The 14,411-nt window shown below is 41.8% G+C and overlaps 1 protein-coding gene across 1 annotated transcript in view; it reads left to right on the forward strand.

The window, feature by feature from the left end:
- CRTAP (cartilage associated protein) overlaps positions 1 to 14,411 on the forward strand; it is a 32,916-nt gene that overhangs the window by 11,366 nt on the left and 7,139 nt on the right. The window contains exons 4-6 of the mRNA XM_033212916.1: positions 4,529 to 4,657; positions 7,073 to 7,218; positions 8,693 to 8,776. Of these exons, the coding sequence (XP_033068807.1) occupies positions 4,529 to 4,657; positions 7,073 to 7,218; positions 8,693 to 8,776 (359 nt within the window). The remainder of the gene's footprint in view (positions 1 to 4,528; positions 4,658 to 7,072; positions 7,219 to 8,692; positions 8,777 to 14,411) is intronic.

Here is a 14,411-nt window from a genome sequence, read left to right on the forward strand (position 1 = left end):
TCTGTCGCCCAGGCTCGAGTACAGTGGCGCTATCTCGGCTCACTGCAAGCTCCGCCTCCCAGGTTCACGCCATTCTCCTGCCTCAGCCTCCTGAGTAGCTGGGACTACAGGCGCCTGCCACCACGCCCGGCTAATTTTTTGTGTTTTTAGTACAGACGGGATTTCACCGTGTTTCCCAGGATGGTCTCGATCTCCTGACCTTGTGATCCGCCCACCTCGGCCTCCCAAAGTGCTGGGATTACAGGCTTGAGCCACTGCACCTGGCCTCCTCATGTTATTTTGAAGCTAATTCCAGATGCCATATTATTTCATTTGTAATATTTCAGTATATACCTTTAGAAGGTAAGGACTCTTTGTTTTTTAAACATAACACCAAGCCATTACCCCTGTAAGAATTTTAACAATCATTATTTGATCTCATCATTAAATACCTAAACAGTATCCCAGTCGTTTCAGAAATGTTATAAATACATGTGTGTGCCTTTAATTTACTATTTGTTTGAATCAGGATCCAGTTAAGGTCCATCCATTACAATGGGTTATCTTTTGAAAATTTTTATACTAAAAAAAAAAAAAAAAAATTTTTATACTGGTAAAATATACATAATGTGAACTTTATTATTTTAGCCATCATTCAATGTACACTCCAGTGGCACTGACTACATTCACGTGATTGTGCAACCATCAGCACCATCCATCTCTAGAACTTTTTATGTTTCCCCAAATTGAAACTCTATATGCAGTAACTCCCCATTTCCCCTTGCCCCCAGCCACTGGCAACGACCTTTCTACTTTCTGTCTTCATGAATTTGACTGTTCTACATACATTACGTAAGTGGAGTCATACAGTATTTGCCTTTTTGTGACTGGCTCATTTCACTTGGCATACTGTCCTCAAGTTTCATCCATGTTGTAGCAAGCTAGTTATCTTTTACCTCTCGTTTAATCCATAGGTTCTTCTGCCGTATCTTTTCCTCCTTGCTGTTGAGGAACCTGCATTTTTGTCCTGGAGAGATTCCCATGGTCTGGGTTTTGCTGACTGTATCCCCATGTTCCTCTGTCTTCTGTATTTCTTGTAAACTGGTAATTGGATGTAGAGGCTTGAACAGGCTCGGTTTGATTTTGTTTTGGGGGTTTTTTTGATGGGAGTCAACTGCTTCATAGCCGATGCTGATGTTTCATCAGGAGGCACATAATGTCTGCGGTCCCTCTCCATCTCTCTTTGATATAGCTAAGATACATATGTATTGTAAATCAAAGAGTATCTGAGACAAGTCTCAATCAATTTAGAAAGTTTATTTTGCCAAGTTGAGGATGTACTTGTGACATAGCCTCAGGAGGTCCTGACAACATATGCCCAAGGTACTCAGGGCACAGTTTGGTTTTATACATTTTAGGGAAACATGAGACATCAGTCAATATATGTAAGATGTATATTGGTTCAGTCAAGAAAGGCAGGACAGCCTGAAGTGGGAGGGGGTTTCCAGGTCACAGGGAGGTCAGAGACAAATGGTTGCATTCTTTTGAATTTCTGATTAGCCTTTCACTGAATATGCAGTTTACAGGAATAGCCATTTATGCTTTAGTCTGGCTTAGTGAAACAGCACAGCAAAGGAAACAATCATATATACATTTGTTCCACATGAGCAGATGGATGACTTTGAGTTCTGCCCGTCCTTTGTCCACAAAACTTCCTTGTGGGCAAATTACAAGAGAGGTTTGTGGCTTTTTTTTTTTTTTTTTTAATTTTTGTAGCTATCTTATTTAGGAATAGGATGGGAAGCAGGTTTGTCCTATGTGGGTCCCAGCATGACTTTTCCCTTTGGCTTAGTGATTTTGGGGTCCTGAGATGTATTTTCCTCTCACAGTATAGCTATATAGATATTTAGAGTTTCTTTAGTTTTTATTATTGTTTTGTTTGTTTGTTTTGTTTTTTGAGACGGAGTCTCGCTCTCGCCCAGGGTGGAGTGCAGTGGCACGATCTTGGCTCACTGCAAGCTCTGCCTCCCGGGTTCATGCCTTTTTCCTGCCTCAGCCTCCCGAGTAGCTGGGAGCACAGGCGCCCACCACCAGGCCCGGCTAATTTTTTGTATTTTTAGTAGAGACGGGGTTTCACCGTGTTAGCCAGGATGGTCTTGATCTCCTGACCTCGTGATCCGCCCACCTCAGCCTCCCAAAGTGCTGGGATTACAGGCGTCAGTTACCGCGTCCGGCCTTTAGTTTTTGTTTTTAAATAATTTCAAACTTGTAGAGAAGACAGAAGAATCGTACAAAGAACTGTCATGTACACCTTACCTAGATTCACCAATTTGTAACATTGATTGTGCCACATTTACTTTATTGCTCTCTCCATATGTGCTGTGGGTATAATTATTATTGTTATTATTTTATTTATTTATTTACTGTTATTTTTTGACATGGATTCCCTCTTGTTGCTAAGACTGGAATGCAGTGGCATGATCTCGGTTCACCGCAGCCTCCACCCCCCACCAGGTTCAAGCGATTCTCCTGCCTTAGCCTCCTGAGTAGCTGGGATTACAGGCGTGCACCAACACGTCCCGCTAATTTTTATGTTTTTAGTAGAGACGGGGTTTTGCCACGTTGGCCAGGCTGGTCTCGAACTCCTGACCTCAGGTGATCCACCCATCTCAGCCTCCCAAAGTGCTAGGATCACAGGCGTGAGCCACCACGTCTGGCCTATTTTATTTTCGAGACAGAGTCTCACTCTGTCACCCAGGCTGTGGTGCAGTGGCGCAGTCTTGGCTCTCTGCAACCTCCGCCTGCCGGGTTGAAGCAATTCTCTTGCTTCAGCCTCCTGAGTACCTGGGACTACTGGCAGGTGCCACCACGCCTGGCTAATTTTTTGTATTTTTAGTAGAGATGGGATTTTGCTGTGTTGGCCAGGCTGGGTTTGAACTCCTGACCTCAAGTGATCTGCCCGCCTTGCCCTCCCAAAGTGCTGGGATTATAGGCTTGTGCCACCACGCCCGGCTGTGTATAATTATTTTTATTTCAGATCTATTTGGAAGTATGTTGCACATGCATTATTACTCTTTACCCCATAATGCTTCAGTTTATTTCCTAAGAACAATAACACTATCTAAATATCCATAGTAATTAATTTCAGGAAACTTAATATACTAGATACAATGCTTGTATTAATCTGTAGTTCATGTTGCCATTTTGTTAATTGTCACAATAATGTTCTTTCTAGCACCATTTTTTTTCCTGGTATAGTTTCCAGTTCAGAATCATGTTTCCTATTTATTTGTCATCTTCCTTTCGAATTCTTTAATCTGAAACAATCCTTTGGCCTTTCTTTGTCTTTTTATGCCAATGATATTTTGTAAGAATATAAGCTAATTACTTTGTAAACATTCCTCAATTTGGGTTTCTATGATGTGTCTTCACAGTTACATTCAGGTTATGTATTTTTGGCTGGACCGGTATATAAATGTCCTCCTTAGGATATCACATCAAGATATGTATGATGTTTGTTTGTACCCATGTTGTTGATGTTAATTTTTTGTTGGTGGTGGTAGTAAGTATGGAGGTGTGTTTTCAAAGTCAATCAAAGTGGAATTAATAGTTCAAAGAGTAAATGTTTCTGTAAATTAATTTTAGTGTTTTAAGGCATCATTTCGTACTTCCTACCTGCAATGTTTGAAAGTACCTGTTCCTCCACAGTCTTACTTAAAAAATGTGTGCAACCCTCCTGGAGTCTTTTGCTTCTAGCTGCATAAAGGGAGAAAAGGGAGGTAGCCAAGGATCATGTGGGAGGTTTTAGGAGTTAAGCCTGGAAGTAGCATTCCTTGTTACTCTCAACATGTCACTGGCCATGACTAGTCATATGGCCCCAACCTAGCTGCATGGGAAATGTAGTCTTGGGCTATATTTAGGTTCACCTTACTCTCTTTCAAAGGCTATATAGATTCTATTATTTTTATATACTGTAGTTGATTAATCCTCATCCCTATTGATTGGCATTTAGGTACTTTCAAGTTTGTTTGTTTGTTATTTTAAACAGTGTTTATGTATGCCTATGTCTAAAGAAAATTTCCTAGAAGTAGACAGCTGGGTTGGAAAATATGTGTATTTTAACCTTTGATAAATTTTACCAAATTGTTCTCCAAAATGTTTGTTCCTGTTTTGCTTCCATCAACAGAATATGAGAGTGTAAGTTTCACTGTTCTTTTCTTAATACTACATTATGAATTTTTAAAAATTTTGCAATTTAGTCGTTTAAATTATTTTGGGGGTAATTGTATTTCTTAATTACAAAAGAGGTGTAGCATCTCTCCAATGTTTTTTAGACATTTTAATCATTTCTGTTAATACTATTTGGCCATTTATATAGTGGATGTTCATCGTATTGATTTGAAACAACTTTGTATATTAAAGATTTTCAGCTCCTTGTGGGTGTTGCAAATATTCTTCTTTTACCTTTTTCATTTGGGCAGGAAGCAGAAGTAGCATATTAAGAAAGTAATGGATGTACTGCTCTGAAAATTTGTATGTTTTGTTTCAGATCATTATGTAGAAGTTCTGGAATGCAAAATACAGTGTGAAGAGAACCTCACCCCAGTTATAGGAGGCTATCCAGTTGAGAAATTTACGGCTACCATGTATCATTACTTGCAGTTTGCCTATTATAAGTGTAAGTAATCTTCTGTGTCATCTTGGGTGAGTCCTTCTAAGACTGTAAACTAGAGGTGATAACTCTTAGCTATGGTTGTTGTCCATAGCTAAGGTCACACTGACAACTCTGGCGCCATGCTTTGCGCAAAAAGGCAGCATGGCTTAGTGATTCAGGGCAGAGTCTGTAACCACATTGCCTGGGTTCGATTTCAGCCTTATCACTTACTGGCTTCTCTGTGGTTTCGTTTCCTCATTGTGAATACAGATTGTAGTACTAACCTCATGGGATTGTCTTGAGGAGGAAATGAATTAATAGATGTGAAATGTCTGGAGTATTCCCACACTGGCACATAGCAAACTGTGTGTTTGTTTTTGTTACCATTATTTCCCTTCCTCCTCGTCACTGGCTTTACTTTTCAGACTGTTAGAGTTTCTTTTTTTTTTTGAGACTTGCTCTGTTGCCCAGGCTGGAGTGCAGTGGTGTCATCTTGACTTGCTGCAACCTTCACCTCCAAGGTTCGAGTGATTACCCTTCCTCAGCCTCCCGAGTAGCTGGGATTACAGGTGTGCACCACCACGCCCAGCTAATTTTTTGTATTTTTAGTAGAGATGTGGTTTCACTGTGTTGGCCAGGCTGGTCTTGAACATCTGACCTCAAGTAATCCACCCACTTCAGCCTCCCAAAGTGCTGGGATTACAGGTGTGAGCCACTGCACCTGTTGCCCTCCCTTGATCTGAAATGGAAGTTTCTCAATCAGGACGTTCTAGTGGACAATGGGAGGCAAACATGGGCGAGAAGGAAGTACAGGGTTGGACTTCAGAGGCTGTGTGTTTTGGCTTTTTCCTCCTCTCCCTGTACCTGACTTTGCCAAGTGCCACTTGTTCAAGCAGTGTGTCCCTTGGCAGTTCAGTTGCAAGCATAGAAGAATGATTAGGGACAGTGGCAGCAGGAATTCTTCTGCCCTAATGAAGTGCCAGGGTCTAGTGGTGGCAGGTTTCTGGCTAGAATAGATCCCCTGGGTTGCCCCTTCACTCCCTTTGGGAGTGGCTGGTCTCAGGGTGCCCTGGGAAAAGTGAGAGGTGATCTTGGCTTTAGCCCCCCTTTCCCACTGTGATCATTGTGTTTTTTGTTGGGTTTCCTCTTTATCTCACCTCCCATCCTCTTCAGAACACAGGGTAAGCCTTGCACCCTGAAGATCAGAAAAAGAAAAAGAATATGTATTATATAAATATAAAAAGCCATAAGGTCTTCTAGTTCACTGAGCATGGCTTGGTTCTAAATGGATAAAGCTAGAACACTAGGAATTTAGAAGTATTCTGCACACATCCAGGCTCTGGCAGCTTCCTGGCCCTCTGAAATCCTCACATGCCCTGAAAATCGCCCTGCATAACGGAAACTGGCAAACACTTATCAACACTGGTAGACTGAGGCCTCTAGCTGTGCTTGCTGCTTCCCAGGAAATCTGCTTTCAGGGACCAACAGTATGAATGAAATGTACTTCCTGAAATGAGATTCCTGAAAATCTGCCCTGTTTTGAATTTTTCCTAGACCGCCTACCATACTACATTGCTTGAGGGCAGGTGGTGGTATTTATATTTGAAGAGTAAATGCCCCTAAGGGCTGGCTTTAAAGTAGTCATTACAGGAAACAGTCACTGGGTGGCACAATTTATTCATACCCAAGCTTTGGCTACTGTGGCCAACCACAGCTTTAGCAGCGGTACTGTTGTGTAAATTAGAGTGGAATGTGCCGGAATAAATACGAGGGGCTTTGTTTCTCATCACCTCTTCCTCCTTATCCTGTACTCCCAAGACAAATCCCAAGCCCTGCAAAATCCCTCTGCTGAAGGTACTGTCATAGGTGGGCAACACCAAACAGAGAGATTGGAGGTGGGAGTTCCATCCTCAGGAGGTGGCAAAACCAGGCGACTTTCCAAATCCCCTCCAGCCCAGGGACTCCACCATCCTTTGGGTTTTCCAGGTCTGGTTTAGCTGTAGGGGAACTAACCTAGATCTGGAGACTGTGGTCCTATCCAGATGGGATCCAGATACTCTAGGCCCCAAATGAGAAACCTGTTTACTGAGCACATCCTCCCTATCTCCCTCAGCCCCAGGACAATCCAGCTTTTTCCAGCTACTTCCAGGCACCTGAGACCAGCTCGGGTCACCAGAGCTGGAGGTGGAACATAGGCATTTCTCCATAGGTATGTGCCTAACTAGAACTAAGTTTCAAGCCTGGCTTCCAGGCTAATGTGGAGACCCCATCTGTGGCCTGCCCACCCAGGGCTGCCAGTCGGCCCCAGGCTCTCTGAAGGAACGACTGTGGAGAAGGGGCTTGTTCATATGACCTTTTTGTTTAGAAGCAGAACCAGTGAGAGGAATTATAGGGCCTGGTTTGCTGATTTCTTCATTTGTCTTTTCTTCCCAACCCCAGTGAACGACCTGAAGAACGCAGCCCCCTGTGCAGTCAGCTACCTGCTCTTTGATCAGAATGACAAGGTCATGCAGCAGAACCTGGTGTATTACCAGTACCACAGGGACACTTGGGGCCTCTCGGACGAGCACTTCCAGCCCAGACCTGTAAGTCTGGTGCACCACACCTTCCCTTTTCTCTTCATTCTTGCCTTCTGGAGACTACCTTGTACCTTAAGAGAAAGGGTTATTTTGGAAATAAAGGGGCTGGGCGCGGTGGGTCACGCCTGTAATCCTGGCGCTTTGGGAGGCCGAGGCGGGCAGATCATGATGTCAGGAGTTCGAGACCAGCCTGGCCAACACAGTGAAACCCCGTCTCTACTAAAACTACAAAAATTAGCCGGGCATGGTGGCACGCGGCTATAGTCCCAGCTACTTGGGAGGGTGAGGCAGAAGAATCACTTGAACCCGGGAGGCAGAGGTTGCAATGAGCCAAGATTGTGCCCCTGCCATCCAGCTTGGAGATAGAGCGAGACTCTCTCTGAAAAAAAAAAAAAAAAAAAAGGAAATAAAGGAAAAGTCATTTTTTTCTGTAGTTTTGCACATGAGTGTGTTTTAACATTTTACTGCTTCATTCTGATTTCTGAATCTATAAAAACTACAAATTTCGATCATTGCAGAAATATTTTACTTGGCAAGCAAAATTCTCTCATAATCCTACACCTTCTCACTCCCTCTCTCTCTCTCTCTTTTTTTTTTTGAGACAGATTCTTGCTCTGTCGCCCAGGCTGGAGTGCAGTGGCGTGATATTGGCTCACTGCATCCTCCGCCTCCTGAGTTCAAGCTATTCTCCTTTCTTAGGCTCCCGAGTAGCTGGGATTACAGGCGTACACCAACTTACAGGCGAATTTTTGTAGTTTTAGTAGAGACGAGGTTTCACCTTGTTGGCCAGGCTGGTCTCGAACTCCTGACCTCAGGTGATCTACACACCTCAGCCTTTCAAAGTGCTAGCCACTGCGCCCAGCCTGTGCCATCTCTTTATCCCCTGCTTTAAAGGTATATATTTACTCATATATATAGTAAATATTTGTGTATTTTTATAAAAACAAGATCATATTTATATAGTCTTACAACTTTTTTCAACTTTCTTTGTATATTGCTCCATGTCACATCCATGTAACTTCTTAATTATTATCCTTTAACAGCTCCCTGGTAGTCTCTTTTGTGGATGGACCATCATTTAATTCCCTTGATAGGCAAACTCACCACTTAGCATGTGTTATTAGCAAACCCCATTCATCATATATTACTTTCAAAAGATTTTTCCTAATTGATCTTTGCTCTTTACTTGTGTTTTCATGGGGATTTCTATATGCCATCTTGATTTTCATAAATTCATCTTCCACGGAGGGCTGGCCACTCTTTTTTTAAAAAATTGGGATATAATTTATATAGGATAGAATTCACCACTTTAAAGTGGTTCAGTGGTTGTTAGTATATGCAGAGTTGTACAGCCATTGCCACTATCTAATTTTAAACATTTTCATCACCTTAGAAAAACCCCATATCCTGTTCCTCCCTCCTCCCAGTTCTAAGATGAAGACGTTGGTCCTATAAACTGTTCTCTGTTGTGTCTGAACAGGAAGCAGTTCAGTTCTTTAACGTGACCACACTCCAGAAGGAGCTGTATGACTTTGCTAAGGAAAATATAATGGATGATGATGAGGTAAGTTTTCATGCTTAGCACATGTCTGGTGGCTAAGAGAAAATATTGCTCACATCTTTGCTAAAAATCACTGGAAGGCCGAGTCGTCCCTGAAGTAAGAAACAGAGGGGACCTTGAGAAGGACAGTTACTGTGGGTGTTTCAGTGACAGCCAGAACGCTGGCATGGGAAAGAGCGGCTTTCTAGGACACCTAGGCAGGAGTGCCACATTTCCTGAGAGTGAAACGGGTACGGGGCGACGCTCCAGGAATTCACAGTGGTCACTCTTCATCTTTGCACTTTATATAAAAACGGTGAATTTTTAATTGCTCAGCACTCTGAAGATACATGGATACTCCCACCCCAATTTTTCTACTAGACTATTGCTATTATTATTTTTTTCTAAATTGCATCTTTAAGCATTTTATCATTCTCTAGAATTGCTTGAAATTCCTGATTTCACCTTACTCAGCTGACCCCTTTTCTGACCCCGATTCATCTGGTTATGGAGTGGTCATTTTGTGGTGGGGCAGCCTGGTCACAGAAAAGCCATCATTAGCGGTAGTATTTAGAGAGATGTGTTTGGAACAAACAGGAAAATGCTTACTGAGAAAGCTGGGGACGTGTCAGCTATTGGAGCTCTGAGAGAGCTGTGAGCTTGCTCTGGTCTGATCCTTCGCTTTATAGATGAGGAGCATGAGGACAGCAAGTTTCCTGAGCCTCCAGGTCTGCTCTTCCTATAGCCTAGTTTTAGGTGAAGCACCTCTGAATAAGACATCTTCATGGAATTTGTTTTCTGTCTACAAATAGGTATGGGATGAACTCATCACTGGTATTAAACAACTGAGCCTCAGTTCTTTATCTATGAAATGGGAATAATAATACTGCCCTCCCAGGGCTGGAGAATAAAATACTGTGTTGCATGTGGAAATGCTTTCTAAACTGGAAAGTGATGCACATGCCTGGGTCTTGGGTTGGGTATCCTTGAAGCAGAGCCTGAGACAGGATCCCAAGATGCCACCAGGGCCATTCCCCCATTCCCTAAAAGGAGGAACACCAGCCAGATACCAACAAGATTGGCCACTGTGGTTTGGAAAGTATAGCAGAGGCTGGGTGTACTGGCTCACGCCTGTGATCCCAGCATTTGGGAGGCCAAAGCAGGTGATTGCTTGAGTCCAGGAGTTCAAGATGAGCCTGGGCAACATGCCGAAACCTTGTCTCTACAAAAAATACAAAAAAATTAGCTGGGTGTGGTGGAGTGCACCTGTCATCCCAGCTACTTGGGAGGCTGAAGGAGTCTGGGGAGGTTGAGGCTGATATTGCGCCATTGCACTCCAGACTCGGCAACTGGAGTAAGACCCTGCTTCAAAAAAAAAAAATAAAAGGAAAGTATAGAAAAATATATTTAGAAAAGGTAGGAGGAGTTGAGTTCCCAGTTATCTAGAGGCAGGCTACTATGGATATTTTGGTATATATCTTTCCATTGTTTTTTATTATTAAAGAAAAAAATTTTATAGTTTTAAATTTATGTTTTTCTATATATTTATTATAAACTCAGCTATAATTATGTCTCATGATTTTTTCACTTGATATTATAATATGAGCAGTTTCTCTTATTATATTTTTCTAAAACAGCTTTATTTAGATATTATTCAATACAATAAAGTGCTCCTTTTTAAAGTATATAATTCAGTGGTACTTAACTATATCCACAAAATTTTGCATCCATCACTGTTATTTAACTTTAGAACATTTTTATCGCCCCCAAAAGAAACTCCATCGCTAAGTCACTTCCCATTTCTCCTCCGGGCCAACGTTCCCACTCCTGCCTCCACCTCCAGCCCCTGGAATATTCTAATCTACTTTCTGTTTCTGTTGATTCGCCTGTTGTGGACATTCCATATAAATGGAATCATAGGGTATGTGGTCTTTTGTGACTGGCTTCTTTCACTGAGCATATGTTTTCAAAGTTCAGCCATGTTGAACATGTTACCTGTAAAATTTCCTTTGTACTACCAAGTAATATTCTTCTGTATGGATATATCACATTCTGTTTATCCTTTCTTCAGTTCATGGATGTTTGGGTTGGTTCCACTTTTTGGCTAATTTGAATAATGATGCTATGACCATTTGTGTACAAATTTTTGTTTGAACATAAGCTTTCCAGTTGTTTTTTTTTTTATACCTAGGAGTGTAGTATACATAGGTATTGTGTTGGGTCATTTTTGCATCACTGTAAAGAAATATCTGGCTGGGTGCAGTGGCTCATGCCTGTAATCCCAGCATTTTGGGAGACCAAGGCAGGAAGATTGCTTGAGCCCAGGACTAGCCTGAGTAACATAGTGAGACTCTGTCTCTACGGAAAATTTAAAAATTAGCTGGGCATGGTGGCACAGGAAGTGTGGCAACGGCATCTGCTCGGCCTCTGGTGAGGTCTCAGGAAGCTTATGGTCATGGCAAAGGGGGAGCTGGCATATGTCACATGGCAAGAGCAGTGCCACACTCTTTTAAACAACTAGATCTCTTGTGAACTCAGAGTGAGAACTCACTTACTATCATGAGGAGAGCACCAAGACATTTTTGAGGCATCTGCCCCCTGACCCGAATACCTTCCGCCAGGCCCCGCTTTCAACACTGGAGATTACATTTCAGCTTGAGATTTGGAGGGGACAAATATCCAAACCAAATCAGGTACATACCTAGGAATGGAATTGCTGGGCCGTACGGTAACGGTTCAACCTGTTGAGAATCTGCCAGACTGTTTTTCAAAGTGACTGCACCATTTATATTCCCATCAGCAGTGTGTGAGAGTTCCAACTTTGCAATGTCTTCAACAAAACTTAATATTGTCTTTTTTATTAATAGCCATGCCAGTGGATGTAAGTAGTATTTCATTGTGGTTCCGACTTGCACTTTCTTTTTTTTTTTTTTGCTTGTTTTTTTGAGACAGAGTTTCACTCTTATTGCCCAGGCTGGAGGGCAATGGTGCGATCTCGGCTCACTGCAACCTCTGCCTCCCAATTGATTTCTTTCAAGGGTACCAAGACAATTCAATGGTGAAAAAGTCTTTTCAACAAATAGTGCTGTAACAACTGGCTATTCACATTCAAGAGAATGATTCTCCTGCCTCAAGCCACTGTAGCTGGGATTACAGGTGCGCACCACCATGTCTAGCTAATTTTTTGTATTGTTAGTAGAAATGGGGTTTCACTATATTGGCCAGGCTGGTCTCGAACTCCTGACCTCAGGCGATCCACCCGCCTCAGCCTCCCAAAATGCTGGGATTACAGGTGTGAGCCACTGCACCCAGCTTGATTTGCACCTTCTTAGTGACTAATTATGTTGAGCATCCTTTCATGATTGGCCATTTGTATATCTTTGAAGAAACGTCTATTCAAATCTTTTGTCCACTTTAAAATTGTTATTTATCTTTTTATTATTGTGTTGTAGAAGTTCTTTAGGTATTCTAGTTATAAGTTTCTTATCAGATATATGAATTATAGATATTTTCTCACAATCTGTAGGTTGTCTTTTCACTTTCTAAATGGTGTCTTGAAGCACAAATTTTCAAATTTGGTGAAATTCAATGTATCTGTTCTTTCTTTTGTTGCTTTTGTTTTGTGTGTTATATCTAAGAAACCACTGCCTAATCCAGGGTCACAAAGATTTACTCCTGATTTTTACTGCTATGATTTTTATAGTTTTATCTCCTGCATTTAAATTTACAACCCATTTGAGTTAATTTTATGTATGATATTAGGAAGAGTTCTAGTTTCATTCTCTTGAATGTGAATAGCCAGTTGTTACAGCACTATTTGTTGAAAAGACTTTTTCACCATTGAATTGTCTTGGTACCCTTGAAAGAAATCAATTGACTATAAATGTGAGAATTATTTTCCAGACTCTCAGTCTATACACTCATCTCAATTTCTATCCTTAAGGTTAGTACTACACTGTCTTCATTACTATAGCTTTTTTTTTTTTTTAAATTACGTGGACTTTCAACAAAGATTAGATCACTGTAGCGTTGTACTACATTTTGAAATTTGAAGTGTGGGTCCTCCAACATTGTTCTTCTTTTCCAAGAAGATTTTGGCTATTTTGGGTCCTTTATATTCCCATATGAATTATAGGTTTAGCTTTTTCAGTTTTTGCAAAAGGCAGCTGGGATTTTTTTATAGGAATTCCACTGAACCTGTAAATCTCTTTGGGTAGTATTGGCATCTTAATATTGTCTTCTGATCCATAAACATGAGAAGTCTTTCCACTTATTTGGGTTTTTTAAAATTTCTTTTACAGTGTTTTCTTATTTTGTTATTCGTAAACGTTCTATTTTTTAAAAAATTAAAATAAATTCTTTCCAACCCCCAGTATTCAAGCATTTTATTCTTTTTGACGCTATTGTAAATGAAATTTTTTTTTATTTTCATTTTTGGGCATATTCTAAAAGAATAGAAATACAATAGATTTTGTGTATTGATTCTGCAAACTTGCTGAACTTATTTATTAGTTTGTATGTATGTGTGTATTATTTTTCTTGCCTCATTGTTCTAGTTAAAACTTCTAGTACCAGGCCGGGCGGGGTGGCTCACGCCTGTAATCCCAGCACTTTGGGAGGCCGAGGCGGGCGGATCACGAGGTCAGGAGATCAAGACCATCCTGGCTAACACGGTGAAACCCCGTCTCTACTAAAAATACAAAAAACTAGCCGGGCGAGGGGGCGGGCACCTGTAGTCCCAGCTACTCGGGAGGCTGAGGCAGGAGAACGGCGTAAACCCGGGAGGCAGAGCTTGCAGTGAGCTGAGATCCGGCCACTGCACTCCAGCCTGGGTGGCAGAGCGAGACTCCGTCTCAAAAAAAGAAAAAAAAAAAAAAAAAAACTTCTAGTACCATGTTGAATAGAAGCAGAGAGAGTAGGCCTGGCACAGGGGCTCATGCCTCTAAATCCCAGCACTTTGGGAGGCTGAGGCAGGAGGATCACTTGAACCCAGGAGTTTGAGACCAGCCTGGACAACATAGCAAGATCCCATCTCTACAAAAAATAAAAAAAATTAGGCCAGGTGTGGTGGCTCACGCCTGTAATCCCAGCACTTTGGGAGACTGAGGTGGGCGGATCACCTGAGGTCGGGAGTTTAAGACCAGCCTGGCCAATTGGTCGAAACCTTGTCTTTACTAAAAGTACAAAAAAATTAGCTGGGCCTGGTGGCACATGGCTATTGTCTCAGCTACTCAGGAGGCTGAGGCACGAGAATCGCTTGTACCCAGGGGGTGGAGGTTGCAGTGAGCTGAGATCACACCACTGCACTCTAGCCTGGGCGGCACAGTGAGACACTGTCTAAAAAAAAACAATTAGCTAAGTATGATGGTGCATATCTGTAATCCTAGCTACTCATAAGGCTAAAGTGGGAGGATTGCTGGAGCTCAGGAGTGGGAGCGTACAGTGAGCCATAAGCATACCACTGCACTGTAGACTGGGTGACAGAGCGAGACTTTGTCTCTCTGGAAAAAAAAAAAAAAGTGGAGAGAGTGAACATCCTTGTCTTAGTCCCAATCTTAAAAGGACAAAGCATACAGTCTTTCAGCATTAAATGTGAAAATATGATATTAGTTGTGGATTTTTTGTAGGTGCTTCTATCAGGTTGAGGAAGTTCTATTTC

This window comes from Trachypithecus francoisi, unplaced genomic scaffold, assembly GCF_009764315.1.
Source record: "Trachypithecus francoisi isolate TF-2019V2 unplaced genomic scaffold, Tfra_2.0 Lachesis_group0, whole genome shotgun sequence".
Taxonomy (NCBI): domain Eukaryota; kingdom Metazoa; phylum Chordata; class Mammalia; order Primates; family Cercopithecidae; genus Trachypithecus; species Trachypithecus francoisi.